At 40.7% G+C, this 22543-nt stretch overlaps 1 protein-coding gene across 1 annotated transcript; it reads right to left on the bottom strand.

The window, feature by feature from the left end:
• Window positions 1–17913: 17913 nt before the first annotated feature.
• On the bottom strand, window positions 17914–22137 carry thap1 (THAP domain containing, apoptosis associated protein 1). Its single transcript, XM_069677285.1, has 3 exons — window positions 22052–22137; window positions 20145–20337; window positions 17914–19828 (listed from the first exon to the last, which is right to left on the bottom strand). The coding sequence occupies exons 1-3, from the start codon at window positions 22120–22122 to the stop codon at window positions 19430–19432; spliced, it is 663 nt and encodes a 220-aa protein (XP_069533386.1). The 5' UTR covers window positions 22123–22137; the 3' UTR covers window positions 17914–19429.
• Window positions 22138–22543: the final 406 nt, after the last annotated feature.

Raw genomic sequence — 22543 nt, 5'->3', positions numbered from 1 at the left:
ATAAAATAAAGTTCTGTACTCTGAGTGTGAGGTCACTTCACGAGTCAGATAAAAACTTGAAATAAATGAAATCCCTGCAGTAAAAGTCTAAAATAGGAGCAGATCTGTGTGTGTGTGTGTGTGTGTGTGTGTCAGTTTGTGGTTCTGTCATTAGCATTAGTGTCGCTCTGAACGCAGCACATTAGCTACAGGTTTTACTGCGCTATAATTAATCCTCTTCACGCTCATCTTTAATTCATGGAGGTGTTTTTTTCTTGGATTTGGAAGAGAGAGGAGCTTATTTAAATTTATACAGTTCGGTGAAAATAACGAGAGTGTGTGTGTGTGTGTGTGTGTGTGTGTAATTAAAGCTTATAATGTTTAATTTTGTTGTTTAATCTTAATGTTTCCTCCCTCTGCATGTCTGCAGCGCCTGTGGGGGGGAAAGTTATTTTCACCTTTAATCCTCGGCAGAGAGAACCAGTGGAACCGGTGGAACCAGTGCGACCCAGAGGAGCAGACGGAACAGGAAGCAGACGGACGATAAACTTCTGATTAAAGATGCAGAAAGACAAAAATCGTCTGTGTTCAATCCTTTCATTGTGTCCTCATACATATGTAACCACAAAAAGCCTTTTTAGACATTTAAATTAAAACAACCTTTCATTCCACATCAATCTGAACACTGGGAGATGAATTTGGCTTCATGTTTTTACAGAATTAAATCTGGTTTATATAAATTTGAATGCAAAAATAGAATTCAAAGCTTTAGATTAAGTTAGAAGAACAGTTTGTCCTCCTGCTTCCTGTCCCAGAGGGAAGCTAAGCTAAGCTAAGCAACTGTAACGATCCAGGGATTAATTAAGTATTTCTGATTCTGATCAATCTATCTGTACATATTGATGCTCAATTTCCTGTTTCGGACTAAAACATATTAATATTGTCTCTCAGGTCAAATCCAAACTGGTTATTTCAAAAATGTCTTCGTTATTAAGCAATTTTTCCTGTTTTTAAAGATGTATTCACTCTAATGCTGTGTTCACATTTCCTGTGCAGACATATAGAAGCATGCAGCCTCTCATGTGCTGCATTAAGCACGTGTTCTTTTTTACATAAACTGCTCTGACAGGACACATTTCTAACGTAGCTGCAGGACGACACAGAGGAAGTTGTTGCCTCTTGCACAGTTTGAACAGCGGTAGCTCAAACGATGCCAAATGTAAAGTGTTGGCTAATATACGTGTCATGCAAAAACACACTGTTGGGCAGGCTACGTGTGAAATGTAGTGAGCTAAGCTAACGGTTACTCTACATTAAATTAAGCTTCACTACACTGAAGCTACCGATCAGAGAAATGTAGCAAGCTATAAGCTACAATGGAGACAATGTGCACAGTTCTCCGGGTTAGCAAGTGCTGCTTTAGCATGCAACATGCCAACACACACCGGGCAGTCATCGTGGGGTGAAAACCCGCAGACACTGGGGCACAGACGATATTTTGTCTTCACCTCTTTGCTAGCTTTGTTAGACCCGCCGGACAGCTTTTCTTTTTTGTCAGGTGTCATTCCACTACTAGTTAGCTTGCTAAACAACTTGTTAACTTGCTAAACAGGTGTACGTTAGCTAAGCTATACTACGCTATGTAGAGAAGATTCATTGCACGCCTTTGGCAGGGAGCTAGCTCATCTCCAGGCAGGCAGTTAAATCGCTACCAAGGGTCCTACAGGAATCAGGTTTTACAAGGTGAAGAGCAAAATGATTTAGGAGCAGAGACTGCGCAGGGTCTCTTGTAGTCCCCGAGGAAGGCAGGACCCCCACAGTCTCATTGGCCTTTACAGGCATTTTGATAAAGGTTCTTCAGGTTGGTCTCGGAGTGCGCAATCCCCACTGTCACGGTATAGAGTTGAAACAAGAAGGGAGAGGACCCAGATGCAGACTGATGATTTATTAAATAAAACAAAAGACCAAAAGGCAGAACAAATGTTCCAAATAAATCGACAGGAGACAAACACACAGGGAGCTACGAGTAAACAGGAAGATCCAGACGACCACGGTTTCACAGGTAGCCTGAAGATGACCACGAATTAGCACAGGGACATGGGAAGACAGACTAAATACACTGGGGAGGTAAGACTAATCAGGCACAGGTGAGACAATCAAGGGAGCAGGTGAAAACAATAAGGGCAGGGCACAAAATCAAACAGGCGGGAAAACACACAAAGGCAGGCAGAAAAGCTGCTAACTGTGGCCAACTACAGAAACTCAGCCTCACATCTTCATGATAGTCTAAGGACTCATTTTACCCCCATAGCTACATGGTTACATGGTTACATGGTTTTAAACGTTTTCTAATCTCAAACTACATTTTTTGCCTTAATAATTTACATGTTAATACCTCTGTCGCTTCACATACACGTCTGTATATCTGGTGGCATCGTGCGCTGATCCTTAGCAGTTATATTTCTGGACTGCAGTGGACGAGATCCATACGGTGGAACTTTGCTCTTTTGTTGATCAAGTCGTGTGACAGTCAGCATCCAAAAAAAAACAGCAGTGCTATCAGCAAGTGAACGGAAAATGCAGTTAAACTACTAACGCTGCTGTTTGTAACTCAGTTCCTGCCCACACTGCAAAGACTGCTTTGTATTATGTTGAACTAGAAGCTACATGAACTGGATGTTTGAGCTAGCTACTTAGCCTAGCAGCCGACGACTACATTACACTTTTCCTGGCTCTGATTGGTTGTTCTTCTTAAATCCAGACTAATGCAACCTTCGTCTCTGTGATTGATTTCTTCTCACTGTGAGAGTTTATTGCTTCTTAAAGAGTTAAAATCTTTTGCAGTACAAAATGAAACATAATGTGCACAACATAAGTCCTTATTGGAGCATGAAACGGCTCTAAGCAATAACAGAATGGTCTATTGATGCATCATGCAAATGTTAGAAAATGTTCTGTATCTTTTGTGCAACTAACTTGTCTAATAATAAAATATCTAATACGTTTTGTGCACAAGGTAATAAAGTACGAGCACTAAACATTGATTGAATATGTTGTGCACTACAGTTATGGATATTGTTTGCATGAGATCATCTTTGGGAGCACACTTGTTGACTTTGTCTCCTCACAGACGGATTTAACACCAAGATGTGTTTTTGAAAGATTAAATGTTTGTACGAGAAAGTAATACACTGTTTGTACCTGGATCCTGTCACTGAAACACTTCAGGTTATCGATTGTCTTTCCTGAAATCAAACCCTGACTCTTTTCTCTTCCTCTTGGAGCCCAGGGAGCAGATCAGAGTCTGATCATCGTGGATGTTTAAAAGAATCACTCTCAGAGACGCTCGCCGTCGTCCTGCTCGCCGTCACAGAGCCGTGAGTCACTCCTCTGAAGAACGCAGCGAGGGATGAAAGTGGTATTAGTGCCGGTTAATTCGTCCTGACAGTTGGAAATGTTAAATCCTGCAGGGGGCTCAGCTTAGCGAGTCGCTCTCTGCCTAAGTAGGTTAAATACAAACCAGTGTGATCAATCTGCACACACTGAATAAATCCACGCAGGCGAGCCAAACACCGGCTGGAACTTGTGAGCAGGAAACAGAAGGAAAGTGAACGAGGGGAGACGCAGAGGAGCCCTGGAGCAAGGCACTAAACCGGCAGCTGCCCAGAGGAAACCAGCAGAGGCAAAGAGGGAACACTTACAGAACAACAAGGAGCAGAACACGGGGGCCTCTGACCAGCAGGGGCCTCTGACAGGAGAGACAACAGAGCCAGTGTTAGGTGTAGTTCTTTAGGAGAGTAAAAGTACGATGGGAAGAAATGCCAGGGAGGAATGAAAGAAGGAAAAATAACTGACAATGAAACGTAAAGAAGGAAGATGTAAGAAAGATGGAGATGGAAAAAACGAGTTTTAATGGGAGGTGAGAAACGCTGCTCCGTCCTCTTTCCCAGAAACTCAATTGTTTTCCGTATTACATGACGGTGTGAAGTGCTAAATAAAGCTACATTAATGACCTACACTGGAGTCACAGCGAGGGAGTCGGGGTGGATTACAGGTGTGAATGTGATTGCAGACTCTGCTGTAGTCAGCTGCAGGCAACAAAAGCACTTTGGTTAACACAGCGTCGACACAGCAGGCAGAGTTTACAGAGCTCAGCGCTCCGAGTCTGCACAGGAGGAGTTCAGCTACAGTCTGAGATTTAAACTGGACTCACTTTGGTAAAACACAAAGAAAATAGACTTTTAAAATAAAGATACACTTCAGGTCGTGTTAACGTAAGTATAACGTGAGCTTTTCCACGGCCTGTGTGGACGACTGGATTGATTAAATAACCATCTGTTACCTAGGAAACATGAGAGACAAAAGACCAGGAGAAGATGAGGAGAAGATGAAAGCTTCAGATTAATGTTTAAATGTAAACCGAGCTTAACCTAAGCAGACGTTGCACTGCAAGATTTTATATTTTGGCAGAAAACAAGTGAAGTTGTCAGTGAACCTTTTATCGATACGTTCAATATCTAAATGTTTGTGGCTTTTCTATGTTGTTACATTTCTAGGAGAGGAGGCTGTTTGCCAAAGTCAAGGAAGGAAACATCTTCATTTTTAGGATGCTAACGTGAAATCTGGAATATAAGTTGCAGTCTCCTACAGGGAATAAAAACATGTATACAATTATTATTTAAACACTATTTCAATACATTTTAAACACACACGAATGATACCGTCTTGGCTTTTTGACTTGGTGCAACATTTGAAAAACACTGTCTCTCATTACTTCAGAAATAAAAGAAAACATTTTTGTTTTACCGATTCAAAGTTGATCCAAACATTTTTATACATGGAAGTAATAATGTCAAAGATTTTCATGTAAATAAATGTCTGTTTAGACTCTATCTGTCACCGAATGAGGTAACACAATGGTGACTGAGCCTGTGGCCCACTGATGAAAGCCTTTGCATTTGCAGTATATAGTATTATTAAAGACTGGGTGTCTGTGGCGACGCCCAGTTAGTGACACGTTTTCCATCAGCCAGCAGTGGTTGGTCTGCCAGAGAGGGTAGGCGGAGCTAAGCGGCTGCTTTTCCGCTCTCTGCAAGTGTTGCGAGTAAACAGTAATCTACTATGGCTGAACAAACAAAGAAAAGATGGATGACTACAGATACAACTTCAACAAGAAGTGAAAATCCAAAGAAGAAGAAACAAACTCGACGCTCAGATGAAGCAAACAGTCTGAAAAGGAAAACGACCGTCAGGAAAATCAAGAGTTACAACCGGAGCCAACCGTGGATGTCTGGTTAAACTGGGAAGCGTCCTCCCGCAATAACCATATAACACCATTAGGGGGTGCCCAAGAGAACGAAACTGAAATATTCGAGATTGTCAGTTTAACAAACTTTAAAGCCATAAAAAACACACGTGGTCGCGAGAATTCAAACAACTCCAGCTGTCGGACATTTACCGGCCGAGTTCAAACACACACACAATTCTTCTTTCTGTGCCGGTAACAAAACATTTTTTAGTCAAAAGGGCACCAACCGAACTTAGGAAGAGTCTCTAAATTCAGGTGAGCTCGATCAGACAAGAGCTGAAGGTAAAGGTCCACACGGCCGGTCATCACAGAGGTGGGAGAGGCCCAATAACACTATTGCACATTAAAACACGACCTCTCCACAAAGACGCTTCTGTTACACTTATTGTGTCAAGCAAAAAGTGACAGAGGAAGTCGCGTCCTGGGTCATGATGTCCCTTTAATCCCTGTTTGTTTTTTAGTGGACGTCAGAGCCCGTTTGCTCGAGCTTCATTTGGATGAACTTCTTGACGTTCATCTTGCGACCTGCTCAGCTGGGACTGAAGCGTGGTCAGACATTCAGACGGACAAACAGACGGGCGGATGTTGGAGGAAAAGGCCCTGCAGCTGCTCTGCTGCATGAAATTACAGAGAAAAACACGGCGAGGAAATTTATGCTGCTGCCTCTTTGTGTTCACGCTGAGAGAGAGCTAGCTGAGCGGAAACTGATCACATCTGATCAGAGCGACGCTCAGGACGAGGCCAGCGGTGCAGGGCTGTCTGTGGGTGTGTGTGTGTGTGTGTGTGTGATGGGGGTGCACGTTCACAGAGCCATAAACTAATTTCATCCAGAGTCGTGGTCGCAGCTCGTCTAAAAATACTAACGCCTCACATGTTGTTTCATCTTCAAACTGGAGGTCAGAGTCAGAATCAGGAGCTGGCCTACATTTAGAGTTTGGATAAAAAACTTTATATTTCTTTCCGTGTCCAAATGTGACTGTAAGTGATGTCTGTTAACTTCTTCAACCCTTCACCAACATCTTTAAATACGTCTAATTTCTACATCATACATTTTTTAGCCTTCTGTCTCATTTTAATTTTGATTTTATACATGTTTAAATTGAAATAATAATGGTTAAAATACGAGAGCATTTAAGTGTTTTCATGCTCAGTGTGTTTTAATCTGGATGTCAAAGGTCGTCGTGGAGCAGCGACGTCTGAGAAGCTGCGATTAGTCAGTCAAGGTTGAAAATGATCTTTAAAAAAAAAACTTCAGGCAAAAAGCCCGACGACGAGTCGCTGCTCATCATCGTTAACGAGGCCTCATCAACAAAACCATGACAACACGCTGACGAACCTGCAGAAGGACACAGGATTGACACAGAGCTGATCGCCACAAATAAATCACTGTATGACAAACACTGAACAGCTAACAAAGCAGATATGGTGAGCACAGACACAGATAGCTGCTAAACTATAAATAAATAACTAATGTGACTGAGTGTAAAAACAGTGTGTCAGACGTGTTGGACGGTCTGTTCGTCCAATAAAGCGCACACACAGATTATCTGTCTGATATTTACATGAACAAATCTCCAAAAGGCTCCAACAGCACAAACACGGCCCAGAGGTTACGTTCAGTGACTGAGTTAGCTGAGGGGACACCTAGCAGACACCTGTCACTCAAAGAGGCCACGCCCCTGATGATGCATCAAATGAGCTATAGAGACCCAAACTGTTTTTTGTACCAGGCTGTAAACATGTTTATTTCTGCTGTAAAGTTTAACATGGGGCTCTATGGGGACTGACTCACTGCTGGAGACAGCCTCAAGTGGACACCAGAGGAACTGCAGCTTTTGACAGTTACGAGTTGACTTCATTGATTAGCTCTGGAGGTTGCAGCTTGGATAAAGAGGCCTCTGATTGGTCAAGACTTCAAGAGGAGCAGGTTTAGTTCTGGAATAAAAAAATCTCACCTTCACTTCCTGCAAACTTTCTGTGTGTATGTGTAAACATTCCTGAATTAAATCTGACAAATCCCAAAGAAGTGACTGACAGGGATGTGTGTGTTTGTGCGTGTGTGCGTGTGTGTGTGTGTGTGTGTGTGTGCGTGTGTGTTGTTGACATACATATTTAGTGTTGATTTGTTACACTGTCTGTACCTTCAGATTATTATTAGCCACAAGGCTTAGGCTGACACACACACACACACACACACACACACACACACACACACACACACATGAATTATTCAGTATTTATGTTTAAATATTTCTGCATAAACAAACTTAACTTTTTCATACCTGTTGTTGGTTATTTTATCTAATCGTCTACATTTTTTTGACCCTCCTATTTTGACTAATTAATATTTACTCCCAAATTGAATAAGTTTACATACAACTACGTTTATTATTGTTGTTTTTTCCCCCTACATTTGTTGATAAAGTCCCATAGATCTAAACGCAGATATCTCTGTAGTCACGGTGCAGACATTTCACAATGAGCTCTGAAGAAACAAAACGGAAATAAAATGAAAAGAGAAGAAAAAGTGCAGCAAAAACAGGTTAAACAAGAGCAGGTCAAAACTAATGCGTCAGGTCAACGTGCGCTCTGTCCTCATGAGGCCGATGACAACGTGTTTGAAAGCAGGTGTGCGAGGAGCAGCCCCGCCTACTCCCCAAACAAAGTATCCAGAGCCGTACAGACAGTGAGTCGCATCAGTAGAGGTCCAATATGCTCCATGATTTGCCATTGCGATGTCACAACTCTCTCTCTCGACGGCTCTAAAAGTACCATCACTCACTCAGTCAGTCACTCAGTCAGTTAATCAGTCGGTCACATACAGACCCGTGCGGAGGGCTGACCCCGGCGGTCAGCCAATAACACGAAGAGCTGGGTGACTGAGATCTACAAAACTGAAGACGACACATGAAGTAAACATTAAACAGAACACAGCACCGGATACGACAATGTTTAAAGATGGTGAATGGAAAAGAAAATGTCAACAGACTCAATCGGTGCGTTCCCGTTCATCGTGTCTCTCTCCACCATCAGTGAAAATGTGAATTTTCAGTTAAATGTGATTTTAACAACAAGTAGACTGCTGTGAAGAAAGCTACAGAAGTTAGCTCTGCCATGGAAGCAGCTCCAAACGTAGAGTCTGAGGGACTTTTTGATTTTTTTAAAAAGAAATAAAATTATTTTTAATCAATAAGTCGCTTTGTAAGAGACGTAGTCCCTGCTCTTCACTTCCTACATCACACTGTTGGAGTTTTTTTATGTTTTAACGACCCTTTCACCGCACGTTATCCCGCACAAAGAGCACAGCTAAATGCTTACTGCTTTGTTGCAGCTATCAGTGTCCTCGGGCAAAATGCTGAACCCAACATTTCTCCCAACACAAAGCCATCGGTATGTGTCGCGATACGCTACTTTACGATACCATTCATTACATTACGATACGACACTTAACGATACGATATTATACATGCCAATATGATATGATACCACACTTTACGATATGAAACTTTACGATACAATTTGGTACGATACTTTATGGTATGATATGGTACGATATGATACAATACTTTACGATACGATTCGCTACGATACGATTCTGTCCTAAGTGATATGATACTTTTCGATTCGACAGGATACTAACTTTCAATACGATATGATACAACACTTTACAATATGATACAACACTTTACGATATGATACAGTATCCTAAGCTAGCAGGGAACGCTCCCATAACATCGGCTAACATTACCTACACGTACTAATGACGTTTGAAAGAAAACATTTTAATCTAGTATTCAAAGAACGTTTTAAGGATGTTAATCATTTCAAATAAAGTTCTTGTCACGTTAAAACTTAAACTAAAACAAAACGTTTTAACTGCAACATTCTGAGGATCTTTTCAGGATGTTCGTACGGCCTTAACTATCAGAGCGTGATTTATAAAAGGTTCCTGAAATGTGATTTGAACATTCTCACTACAACGTTCTGAAAATGTTTTCGGAGAACGTTCTCCGACTATTAAAAGGAACGTTCTGGGAACCAGATAAAAACTTCCCGCTCAAAACATTACCAGAACATCGCACGTAACATTCTCAGAACGTTCTTAGAACAAAACATTTCTAGCTGGGATGCTACGATACTTTACGATACAATACTGTACGATACGATACCGTACGATACGATACCGTATGATACCCTACTTTCCGATTCGATATGATATGATACTTTATGATAAAATACTTACTATACGATATATATGACACAACTCAACACGATAGGCTTTATTGTCCTTGTAGGGAAATTGGTCTTGGACTCAAATGCTGCATTTTGATGCCTTCACGGTCGTCCTTCCAAATAAAAACAAACAACGATCAACACATAGCTGTGGTGTCATCATCAATTCCTACCAGTGAGGTAAATGTGACATATAGCCGAAGTGCTTTGACTGGTCGGACAATCAAAAAGGCGTTTTAAGACAGTCAGTGTTTCACAATATTCACTCGTTTATTCTTGCTTTCATTTTCACTTGTTTCTCATGATGAGTAAGTTAAAGGTGTGTATGAACTCAGCAGCTGACAAACACACAGTTTTACAGATGTAAATATAAAATGTTTCAACAAACACGTCTCTGGAGTGTGAAAGCGATGAGTCCTTGTAGCTCATCAGTTGTTGTGTGTTACAGTCACAGTTTGCAGCCTGTTTTCTTACAGACGTTCTCATGACATCAGACAGGAATTAAACTGTCAGACGTGACTCAAACCAGCAGCACACACCTCTGCTGTGTTCACGCTGAGCCACACACGTACACACACACACACATATAGAGGAGGTGGAAGCCCGTCGTTATGGTTACGGTATGTCACAGAAACGCCCTTTAAGCCCAGAGGAGTGATGTCACATGGTCTCCACCCGGCCGTGCGTCACGCTGACACAAACAGACAGAAACACGGACACAAAGAGACGTTTCTGTTTACCGAGCTGAGACAAAGTCACTCGATCTGTCCTCCTCGTCAGAGAACTAAAGAGTTAAACGATGGTTTTTAAAGACAGAGCTGCCAAATGAGCTCCAGATACTGTGGCTCCAAGCTGTGATGGATCTGTGAGGCCAAGTTTAACAGCGAGGAGAAACTGAGAGCAAGTTTTAAGCTGAAGTCCTGACTCTTAAAAGTCTTCATGAATGTAGCCTGGAAGTCAGTCACCTCTTGCTGTTGCTCATTAAGTTTGTTTCTCCTTTCTCAGCTCTGGATTGTGGAAACTGGACAGTCAGGATGATGTTCAGAGAGATTTAAGTAAAGAAAATAAACCTAAACATGAAAAAGATTCTAAGAATGGAGGAGGACATATTGCACAACGCCCAGCCCTGTTTCAGTAACATTACTTTTATTATAACTTCTGTAATTAATCAAAGACTAAAACAGATTCCAGATTGATTTATGGCTGAAGAGAGGAACTTTTTTGTTGCAGAATAAAAAAGTTAGCATTTATTTAAATATAGAAGCTACACGTCGTTGCAGTATTTTCTAACCAGCACCATCGATTGTTTGTAAAGGGGAGGAGCCTAAACTCCACCACAATGAGATGCAGCGTTTTCTTCAGTCAGTCAGCAGACAACAGTCACACTGACTCGTACATTTCATGTTTGAACTTATTTTTCGGCAGCCTTTTTAGCTTGCTAATCAGTAGCGATAGCATTGGAAGCTAGCTGGCATTGTTTTGGCTGCTTAGGACTCAGCATGTCAGTTAGGGAGCTTGCAGCCAGAACCACCATTTTTCCATCAGGCTCCCAGTCCGGCTTATTTAAGTTGAATGAATTAATTTTGTGGTTCCTCTTTCTGGTCTGCAGATATACACGACTAAAGAGAGAGAGGAAAACACAGGAGCACGGCTGGACACCAAGGCTGGTCTCAGTCGCGTCCCGACGCGATCATCACTTTTTTGTCTCCTGGAAAACGTTCAGGTTGTCGTCTTTGCTGCATTTTTCTAGACGCTGCACATGTTGTGTTAATCTTCTCTGTTTGATCTTATAGAGCTGCCGTACACTGAGCTCTCAGGGAAACTTCATTCTGGGATTTTGATTGTAAAGTTTGCGTGTTAAAAATCAATGTCTTCCGTGTTGCTTCATTTAGTTTCCATAAACGCTGCAGCTGACAGCCAGCGACAGAATCATTCATGTTGTAAAAACTGAAACAAGTTTTCTTTTGAACTCTGGATGAACTTTTGAACATTCAACAGAAAAACAAAAACACTTTTAGCATCCCGTGAAACACAAAGTCACTCTGCCATCCTCTGTCCTCCTCACTGCGCTCTGCTTTTACATCCGTTCACTACAGAAATAAATCATCTGCATGCAGAAAGTTAGAACTTGTAGAGCATTAATTCACAAAACAGGTCATTTGAGTGCACACAAATTAGGCGATTTACAACTGAAGAGATTCTGGGACAGAAATTGCTGGTAAGTGTGCAGTGATTATTTCCCCTGTACGAATCAGGTAACTGTGAGTTCTCTGGTGCATAAATTAAGAAGGCTACCTTCAGTCAGCAGCTGTGTCCAGAGCATGAATGAGAAGGTTGTAAAGCACTAAATACTAATAATCCTTTAAGTGCACAAACTACAAATTAAGTGCAAGAGGACTTTATACTAATTAGTGCACACATTAAAAAACACTTAAGTGCTGTGCACAAATAAAGTAATTAGGGTGCGTGGATGAAGCTTCGCCTGCACACAGTAATTATAGAACTCTGGAGTCATTTAGAAGTGAAATTACAAAAACCAGAGCTCAGAATAGTTTGTGCACTTAGAAATAAAATATTCTAGAGCGTGAAATAAATAATTGTAAAGGACACATGTTTACAGAGCATCAGAGACAGAAGTCTAGAGCACAAATCCTTTATAAGCACATAATATGTAAATGTATTCTAGAGCACAAATCATGCAGCTCTAAAGAATAAATAACAGTATTATACTGCATGAATTACATAATGGTAATGCACAAACTGCATGCCGGTAATTGTGGAGTCACAGTCAGACTTGATACACTGTTAGGTTCCCTGAAGATGGTTACGGGACGAGGGGAGTAACGATGAATTAAAAGCAAGGAAAAAGAAGACGTATGAGCAAATCTAAAGCAAATCTAATTTAATCACAAATGAAAAGAAGCTTCTGAAATAAAGAGACGCCGATCTTTCTTAAACAAGTCCAAACAAACCAAAGTTACAACTAACCACAAAGAAAAAAACGCAAAGTAAAGTCAGAAATGTTGAGCTTTTGGTTTGTGTACCGCACATAGACTATACCTGAGCCGCCCAGGTGTAATTAGTAATGGGGGGGGGTAGGTGTCAGACGAAGTGATTAACTGCACGCTGCCTTTGTTTACGTTTTACAGGGCAGAAATTTAAAGTGAGAGATACATGTGACTGTTAAAGAAAGCAGGATGAGGACTCTTAAGCATGTACAGGACAAAATCAGCAGAGATAAGAGGTATGGCTTTGTCCACAGGGGGCACCAAAATCATCACAGGAGCTTTAAACACCAGGAGCCGGATTTACAAAGCATTCTTGTTATTCCTGAATAAAGTTCTCATAAAGTTCTTATGTTTCTTCATAAGAAAAGAACTTAAGAATACATGAGATTCTCGAAAGCAAAGTTCTTAAATTTCTTCTCAAGTTTCTTCTTCAACTTTAAGATGACCCTACATGTGTCTTAAAATGGTGACAGTGAAAAGGTACGCCTCTACATTCATTCATATATCAATCAAATCATCAATTCACGGAATTTCAGTTTTACTAGGTTCACTTACAATAGCGAGCATTTAGTTACACATTTATTTGGAATGTTAGCATGAATGTTAGCATGTCACTATTGTTTATGGTGTCCATCTCATATCTACTAAGGTTAAGCTAGCAAATGAGACGGTTAACATTTAAAGGGCCTTCAAGCAAAGCCAGTTTGAATGTTTACCGTACTTGAAGTTACCTGTTTAATTAAATCAATGAACTACAGTTCATACGGTTTTTTTTTCTATTATGAATCAACAGACAGATAAATATTGTTATTATTATTATTTTAAATTGTAATATATTGTTGACACCCATGCGTATTTCACTACATTGAAGTAACACTTTGGTCCCTCGTAACCAATAATGACATACATACTTCATCTCATCTAAGAAGTTCATAAGAACATAAAGAAGTTCGTACAAAATAATACTGTTAAGAAAGGAATAGTGAATTTAACTTAAGAACATTCTTAAGAACTTCCTACATTTTTTCCTTACGAATATCTTACGAAGTGTTATCTTAAGAACATGTTTGTGAATCCGTCCCGGATCGTTTGCTCCTTATGCTCTGTCCTTTGATTGGAAGGTCAGCACAGGTGAGCTCAATCACCTGCTGCAGTGAGTGGAAGAGCAGCACCTGGAGAAATCATCATAAACACACACACACAACACGACAGCATGTTACAACACACATGGTCTGTAATTTCAAATGACAAATGATTCAATTCTACAGCTGAAATTATGTGTTAAACGATATTTTTCAAACATTTTCATTTATTTTAAGAGGCTGAATGAAGAACTGAAGAGAACAAATGACTCTTCAGTTTATTGATTAATGTTAGAGCTCATGTTAGGACTAAATGTGACTCCAGTCTAAAGCAGAAATTTAGAGCATAAAAGACATAATTCTGCAGCATGAATTCAATAATTGAAACGTGCAAATTATTAATTAGGAAGTTCTTAAATCCTAAAATCTACAATCAAAATGAAAAACCAAATTGGTGATTTGTTGCAGGAATTTAAAGATGATATTCAGAGCCTTAAATAGTGTGAATTGTTAACATTCATAGCATCATATTATTTAAATATGATCATATTCTATAGTTTGACATCTGTCCTCCTCAGGCAGCTGCTGTGCTCAGCGGCACCTCGGCAGCCTCATGGCAGTCTCCTTCACCCTCCTCCTCCTCTGATCCTTTCTTCTCTCTGGGATTTGAACCGACGTCTCTCCGCTCACAGATAAACCCTGTTTCCCCCCTCTCCCCCTTGTCTTCCTCCCCCGCTCTCTTCCTCCCCCGAGGCGTTCTCTCTCTCTCTGTGTTGTTGAGGAAACGTTGGATCGCTGGCACAGAGATCAGACGGTATTATAGATCTGATGGACGCTGCCAGGCACAGTTTAGACGTATGGCGGCGTTTATATTTATATACATCATCTTCATTATCATCATGTTCGTCCCGCTAACCTCCATTTACTCCACAAGTCCTCGGCTCGCTGCTCCGGGCTCAGCGCTGAGGATCACCACTGAGGAGGATGAGGAGTGAAGCTGTGTTTGTATCTGGGTCAGAGAAGAACAGCTTCATCCGTCTGCACGGGAGGAACGATCTGATGATGTTCAGCTTTAACCTCTGGGACCCTCATTTCCACCTTAAATACAGCCTTCAGTAGCATTAAGGCCACATCATTATAACACTGTGCTGTACATGTTCAGTTATTGATGCTATATCTATTTATACATATACATATTTTAATACAATAATGTGCTACTTGCAGAAGAGATTATAATGTGTAGTATATGAGCAGCACATAAATGCTGTATTTGCATGATATTGCATTACTAATAGGTATGTGCAATTTACAGTTTATTAAGAGAAATAGAACAAAAAAAGTAGAAATAAATCTGCTATAAACAATAGTTATTAGATACGTGCAGCGTTAGAACGATGATTACGTTTTATTAGAGCATCTTTATTAATTCCTAATTTTTGAAGCCAATCTGCTGCAGTTTTAAATTATACTTTGGACCTTTTTTGTGTAAGATCTCGTTCTAGTTTCACACTGAAGCTCATTTGTTCAGTGTGTAAACTGGGTGATCTGTTTATCATTTTAGAAACGTTGCTCCAAATTCAGTAAAAAATGTAAACGTTACTTATCTTGGTTAGTAAATACAAGTAAATGTTGGATTTTGAAAATCTATGTATAAATAAAAATAATAATAAATGGACTGTACTTAAACAGCGCTTGTCTAGTCTTCTGACCACTCAAAGCGTGCCTTGCCTTTGGGAGCAAGTCAGGGTTCAGTGTCTTACCCAAGGACACTTTCAGGTAGACTATAGCAGTCAGGGATCGAACCGTCAACCTTCCGATTATCCGATACCTTCCGACCAACCGATGCAGGTACGGACCAAGCATGGAGATTGGTACTGGTAGCTGGAGAGGTGCTTTGAGCAAGGCACCGAATCCCCCACCTGCTCCGGGCGCATGTCCATGTACCCCCCCACTCTGACATCGCTCCATTAATGCATGTCCGTAGAGTCCTGCTTGTGCATGCGTGTACGTCAGGTCTTTGAAGAATCTTCTTCTTCTGAGAGAAGAGTGACTCTACCGCAGCCACAGCATCCTAATATAGTTACTGCGTCTCTTTCACCCTCTTTCCCTCCTTTTTATCCTCCATCTCTTCTTGGTAAGCTTCGTGTTTCTGTGCAAAATATATGTTATTGTTTCAGTTGTTCAGATGAGAGAAGCTTCCTGCTAAAGCAACACTCACCCATCCGGTGTGTTTGAAGTAGTCTGTGAAATGCTTTGCTCACGTTTAGACACAGGCTGTCATACCTGATCTGTGTATAAAGGTAAATTACAGGAAGTTCTCACCATATAGAACGTGCTCTGTATGTACTGTTTGCTGGTGGCAGCAGTAGCAGCAAAGCATGCTGGGAGCAGCAGGTCATCCAGGTGTTGTTTAATCCGAGCGGTCAGTCCTCAGCCCGAGGAGCGTTACAGTTCGGACAGGACGACCTTGATGCTTCGCTCGAGGGGGGGCGGAGCATCAGCCTGAACGAGGATCAGATTCAGCCCCGCAGAGGTGAGTTCACCTGAGGAGGGTCGAGGTCACAGAGGAGGTCAAGTCTGGCGTCACAACTGAAACATCAAGAGCTACAGTCCTGCTGGTGCCCCCTAGAGGCTGCAATGGTCATTACAGAAACTGTGAAAAATCAATATTTCTGCATTCTTTCTAATGTCCAGCAGGGGGAGGCCCTAAGCGGACATGCATCCAAACATTTTATTGGTTTTCCGGTTGTTTATTTTTATTTTTTTAGCTCTATTTTTTTAATCTTTTTTTTTTTTTTCAGCTCTGGGGAGACGAGTTCTGATCATCTGATGTTACGGTGGTGCAGCGTTGTCAACCCGAGAGAACAGCCAGCAATTACTCGTTGTAGGAGCCAAATGTGTCGGCCTTAACTGTGATTTTGGTTTGAGCTGTGCTACTGCAGCGCTGCTATGAAGGCAGTAAAGTCACTGTCGAGGTCATGCATTGGATCCCGGAGCTAAAGAGTGAAGGTTTGTTATCCGCTTAAGTTGTGTGTTTTGTTGCTGTGCACTGGAGATTGATCATATTAACCTGGACTTATGGAGAAATCAATAAAAGAACTGTTTTAACTGCAGTCAGGTCTGTCATTTAACGTTGAATGCAAACTAAAGCAGAGCAAGTCAGCCAGGTCTCTCTTGGGTTAGACACCTCAGTAGTGCAGTATTAGACTGTTCTCCTTTAACAGTCGTTATCACGGGAAAACAGAGTAAATGAAATGTATGGATGCATGTCCGCTTTGGGCTTCCGTATAAAACTCGTTAGAGGTTTCCAACCTAGAAGTTGGGACACCTCAAGTTCATCAAAGGGTTAAACAATATAAACATGTCAACTCAAACTTCTAGTTATTTGGGATCTCTTGTCAAATTATTAAATCTCTTCAGGCAGTATCAGCGTCACACTCAATTCACAATAACGTGTATTCAATATGTGTCTCTAGTGTAGGCTTAAGTTCGCTGCATGTGATGCCCCTGTGGTGTCATCCTAAAGGTGAGTTTATAACCTGCAGGTCACTAATCGGAGGAACTCAGCACACCTGGGCCCAGTACGCTGAGTTGCTGAAGCTCCTGCAGTCACGCTCTCTGCTCTGGTCCTCTCTACAGGCACACCTGTCCACATCTCACACCACAGCTGACTTACCGAGTCACACATCTCATACTGCAGATATTTCATTTGGTTAAATAGAGAATTGTTTACATGTCTAACGTGATGTTGTCTCCCTGTTTGTTGTGACTTCCTGAGCCAGGTCATGAAACGTATTACTCAGCCGGTTATGCGTTGTGTGATTGCTGGTCAAGATGTTAATAGAGGCTCTTGGAATAATCTCGCTGCAGCTCTGTACCGCCACCTGCTGGACAAATGTATCACTGCTTGCAGGGCGTCATGACTTGAGACAAGACAAAATAAAAACACATGAAATAGTTGGCTTTTACATCCTTCCTTATTCTGTATTATCTTACATGTGTCTCAATGCAGTAACAGTATTTGATTTGTGTTTATCTGATTTTAAATGTTTATATTTAGTTGTATTTTTGCTGCTTTCGCACTGACTGGACACGGACGTCGCGCAGTTACAAGTTGAAATGTGGAAGGGATTTTAGTTCTAAAGACGCCAAGTGTCTTTCTGCATCTCTGTCTCTTACTTTTAAAATGTAATTTATAATCCAGAGTGTTGTAGTGTGAAGTTAATGAGTGTGTAAATGTGTGTGTGCTCTGCAGCTGTAACTCCAGTGAGGGGAACACACACAGTGGCTGTTATGGCTTCAGTGTCATTCAAGTTTATTGCACATTAGCAGCTGAATGAGTCCACACACTTTGTTTTTGCATCATGTTTATGTAAAGAAAAAAACATATTCTAACCCCTTTAATAATGAAAAACATCCAAAGTCAAACAACAAAAAGTTTTTTTAATGCGCAAACGCATTCTGAAATCCATCATCAGGATCTGTTAAAGGGGAAGTTCAACACTTTGGTAACTTTAGTTTGCTTTCTTTCTAATACTGAACAAAGAAGAGGGAGAGAAATGTGACGTCTGTGTATTAAGCACACAGATAGAGTAAGGATGTGGTTAGCCTAGCTTAGCATAAAGGCTGAAGCCAGGTAGGTCTGTGCCTGACTCAGGTTGTATTTGTTCAAGACAAAGATTTAACTTTTTTTCCACCTTATCTTTTTAAGAAGCATGTCTGTCAGAGTTTTCCATAATTCTGTCAAACATTAAAACATTTCTGGGGACTATTTTCTTAGTGTTTTCACATCGTCACTTTTTCAGGCAGCTGGAGAGCTAAAGTTAGCGGCAGCTCGGCATCAGAAGGGCAACACTGATTATTACCTAAAACTGCTTTATTCAGTGTTTTAGCTTCCTTGTTTAGTGTTTTTAAAGGTTATTTTTGTTTTGGAAAGAAGGAGACCGCTGCGGATCATTCGGCCTCTTGTAAAAACTTTGTGAACAACAAACACTGAAGGAACCTTATTCAGAAACACTGATTTAATAACTGTGTCAGCTTGTTTTGGAGAGGAGGAGACTTGCGCAGATAATTCAGTTCGTGGTAACGGTTATTTTGAGACTTGTTATGTCAAGTTCACAGCCTCTTTTCGTGGTGATACTTTGAGCAAGTGCATTCACTCGATTCACAATTGGAGCAATCCTGAAACGTTTGCATTTGTAGGTCACTTAGACCCCAAATATGTTGGAAAAAAACAGCTTATAAAAAGTGCAGAGATTTAACTGAAAAATGTGCTCCGACATGGGCTTCTCAACTCATTACACCCAACATTAGCTTTTACGGGGCAGCCTCGATAGCAGGGGGAAATGTTTAGCCTGGTTCTGTTTGAAGTTCCAAAAATACATCCACTAACACCTCTAAAGCTCATTCATTAACAGGCTGTAATTTGTTTGTTGATGATTTCGTTGACAAACACAAATATGTAAAGTAAAGTTTGGATTTTAGGGGGAGTTACAGCAGAGAAATCCTGCCAACCAAACCCCAAAGACCAAATATGAATTTCAGGTGGGAGTCGACACAAAGTCATTTCACTGCAGCCCAAACAGGAAAAACAACCAAAAGGATGGAAAACAAAAACATGACGATATGTAAGGAGTTTGTTTTTTCCACTAAATCAGACTGAAGTTTTCCACATCCTGTATGAGCCTTCTGTTCTACTGAGGCCTTCAGCTCACACCTCCAGGGTTTACTGCCTTGCTCAGCAGGTCTTCAGCAGTCCGCCTGGCTGCTGCCGACAGATTTAAGATTAAACCTGAACACACTGGTCTCTCTTCTCCTCGTTACTCGATGCCTTTCAGTGTGTGGTAGATGTGTTTGGGTAAAATCACGTAGCCCTCCCCGAACGCCGCTGGCAGCTCGCGGCCCATCTTCGGCGTCACACACGCCGCCTTCAGCCTCTTCAGCTGCATCTCCTGCCGCCGACACTTCTGCTGCATCGTCTTCAGCTTCTTCCTCAGACTCCCCACCTGCCCCTCCAGCTGCTCGATGCGCTTCTTCTGCCGGGCCGAGTCCTCCGCTGTGTAGTTGTGGTCGCAGGAGACCGCCACCGTGTCGCCCCAGATGTCGGCCAGGCTCCTACCAGGCTCCTCTTCCTCCTCCACTGCCAAGGCTGCAGGGTCAGAGGTCAGAGGCAGAGAGAGGGGGAAGTGGATCTCTGAGGTGAAGGGATCCTCCAGGGTCTGTGTGACAGAAAAAAGACAAGAGTGCTGATGCTGCTTTCAAATATAATCCAGGATGACATTAAGTTTAAGAGAGCTAATTATGTCCTTAACTCTTGTCTAGAAGAGAAGAACTGTTTGTTCATTTAGTCAGAGTTATCTTTAATTACAGCACGCTCTTATTTTGAAATTAAGACAAAAGAGCTGTCGAACACCGGGTTAGAAATCAAGTAAACATCGTATATTCCTTGTACTTAATATTTAAAATATAATGTATAATCTTATTCTTAAACCCTTAGACCAAATGTGTGGATAAAAATGTTCTGAGCCGGTTCACCTTCATGTTGAGGTTAAAGGTGAAGAGTGACGGCACAGCGTTGTCCTTCAGCACCCGGTTGTTGCACTCCATCTTGAAGCAGTCTTTGGTGAAGTGCTGCGAGCAGATGTTGCTGTACTTCGTCGGCTTGAAGTTGTTCCTCCTCATTGCCGCCACCCATTTACCACAAACATCTGGACGTGCCAGAGGAAACCTGAAAAGAATCGATCAATGAAACAAAACAGGAAATACATTTTGCACTACAATCCCCTCAGGATTGTGTAGGATGTGATTTATCATGAACAGGATGATGATTAACAATGCTTAAAACAAGAAAATAGGAGAGGTCTCAACTGGTAGATAAAAGAAGTAGGTAAACAGTTGAAATACAAATAAGAGTGATCGATAAACAGGTGAAATATTTGGCTACAAGTATTGGATATATTAATAATAATATTCTGCAAAAAATTGTTGAATTTAGTAGTTAAAAGTAATGGACACACATTTGAAACATTCAGCTACAATGTTGAGTAAATGGTTAAAATATTTAACTGAAAGAAATGGATAAAGTGTTACAATGTATTCTTTTGTTTTGGCTACACATTTTAAGGTAAAATTAAATGATAAACTAGTAAAAGCATAAGCTAAAAGTAATGGATAAAAGGTGAAACAAAAAGGTAAAAGTAAAACATAAACAGTTGAAATAATTAGCTAGAAGTAATGGATAAAGGATTTAATTTATGTTCTGAAAGTATTTTATTATCATTGAAATATTTATCCTAATGTAATGGATAAATAGTTCAAATATGGAGTTATAAGTAATGAATAACCACTTAAAATATATAGCTAAAAATAATTAATTAGAATTATTAGCTAAAATTGCTGGATAAAATGTTTAATTATAACTAAAATAAATAGCTAAAATTGAAATATTGAGCTAAGAGTAATGGATTATTTGCTAAAAACGTTTATGCTAAAATTAGCCTATTGGATAAACGGTGAAATAATTAGCTCAAACTAGCTTAAACAGAAATAGGTCGATAAAAGTTATAGATACACGTTTGAAACATTACTGCGTTACTAACCAAACCCCCTTTATTATTAACACTTACGTCTCACCTGCATGCCATTGCCTTGCTCAACGTGCTGGCATTAACAGGAAATTGAACCTCCCACTCGAACAATAAAGATTAACGATAAACAGGTTTCATTCTGTGCTCTAAATGAGCTCAAACAGAACACTGACTGCTCTCTAACTTCAGACTTCAGTGTGGCTGAACTCCTCTCACATGGCCAAACGTACAGGGTCTCCACATGTTTACCCTGTTCCAGCAGAGGAGACTTTAAGCTAACATTAGCTTGACAGACAACACGCACTGTAACTGTAACCGAGCTCCAATTAGATATCAGATAATTTATTATTCCCGTACATCTTAATAAAGCTAACAAGCTTTAGAATACTGTCGTTTGCTTTACTGTGAACGTTTATAATGTCCTGGTAAATTCGGCATAAGAAAATCTATCAAAAAGTGTTTTATTAATGTTTTAATATCAGCTAAACTGTCAGGTATGAGTATCGCGTTCGTAAACAGGATGTAAGTTACTTGTTACTTAACGGGAAAGGGATTGTGAGAATGACGGGCAAACTTGAAACAAAACTTTATATTAATCAGAGTAAAATGGTGCTTAGTGAGTTGTCTGTTACCCGATTGTTCCAGGAAATATACCGACATAAGAAATGTCTTGTATCGATTTGCACCATCCATTTACTGTTGACGATGAGCAACGAAGCTTTAAAAAGGCAGATTAGTAAAGGCAAGCTGGTGAGTTGTCTCGTGGTACTCTTCAAGAGTACATTTCAGTTCTAATCCATCATGTCCGGACAGTTAAAGCTAACTAGCTCACACATACAGTTTACATGAACCTACTTGTGGAAGGAAATGTCTTTGTCTTTGTTGTAGCGGTTCTTACAACCGTACGCTGAGCACGTTTGAACCATGGCTGCAGCCCTGACGACACTCACTCAGACACGGACTGATACTCCACGAAGCTCCGCTGGTGCTCTTCCCTTGCCCTCCGTGCAGGCTTCAATGCCACTAATAAAGATGGCGGCGGAAACGGAGACGCGGTCACGTGACGTCGTACAGCAAGAATAAAAAACTGCAAGGTAACGGAATTTAGACAATTTAAGGTATTTTATACAAAAAAAAACAGCAATATGACCGTAGCATTTATAATCATACGTATTATTATTGAATTTGTTATATATTACATATTATGTATTATATTATAATAATCATTATTCCCATTATGACTTAGCCCTATATATTTTCTTCAGATTAATATATCACACTCAGATAAGTTTAGATTTAGCTTGCTGCCGTTTCTGCCAATCTGTAAAATGTCTGTGAAAAAAATTC

This window comes from Semicossyphus pulcher, unplaced genomic scaffold, assembly GCF_022749685.1.
Source record: "Semicossyphus pulcher isolate SPU_LCO1_2020_fin unplaced genomic scaffold, fSemPul1.0.p SCAF_28, whole genome shotgun sequence".
Taxonomy (NCBI): Eukaryota; Metazoa; Chordata; class Actinopteri; order Labriformes; family Labridae; genus Semicossyphus; species Semicossyphus pulcher.
Note: the sequence above shows the minus strand (reverse complement) of the source record. Positions and strands in the feature narration are given on the sequence as shown.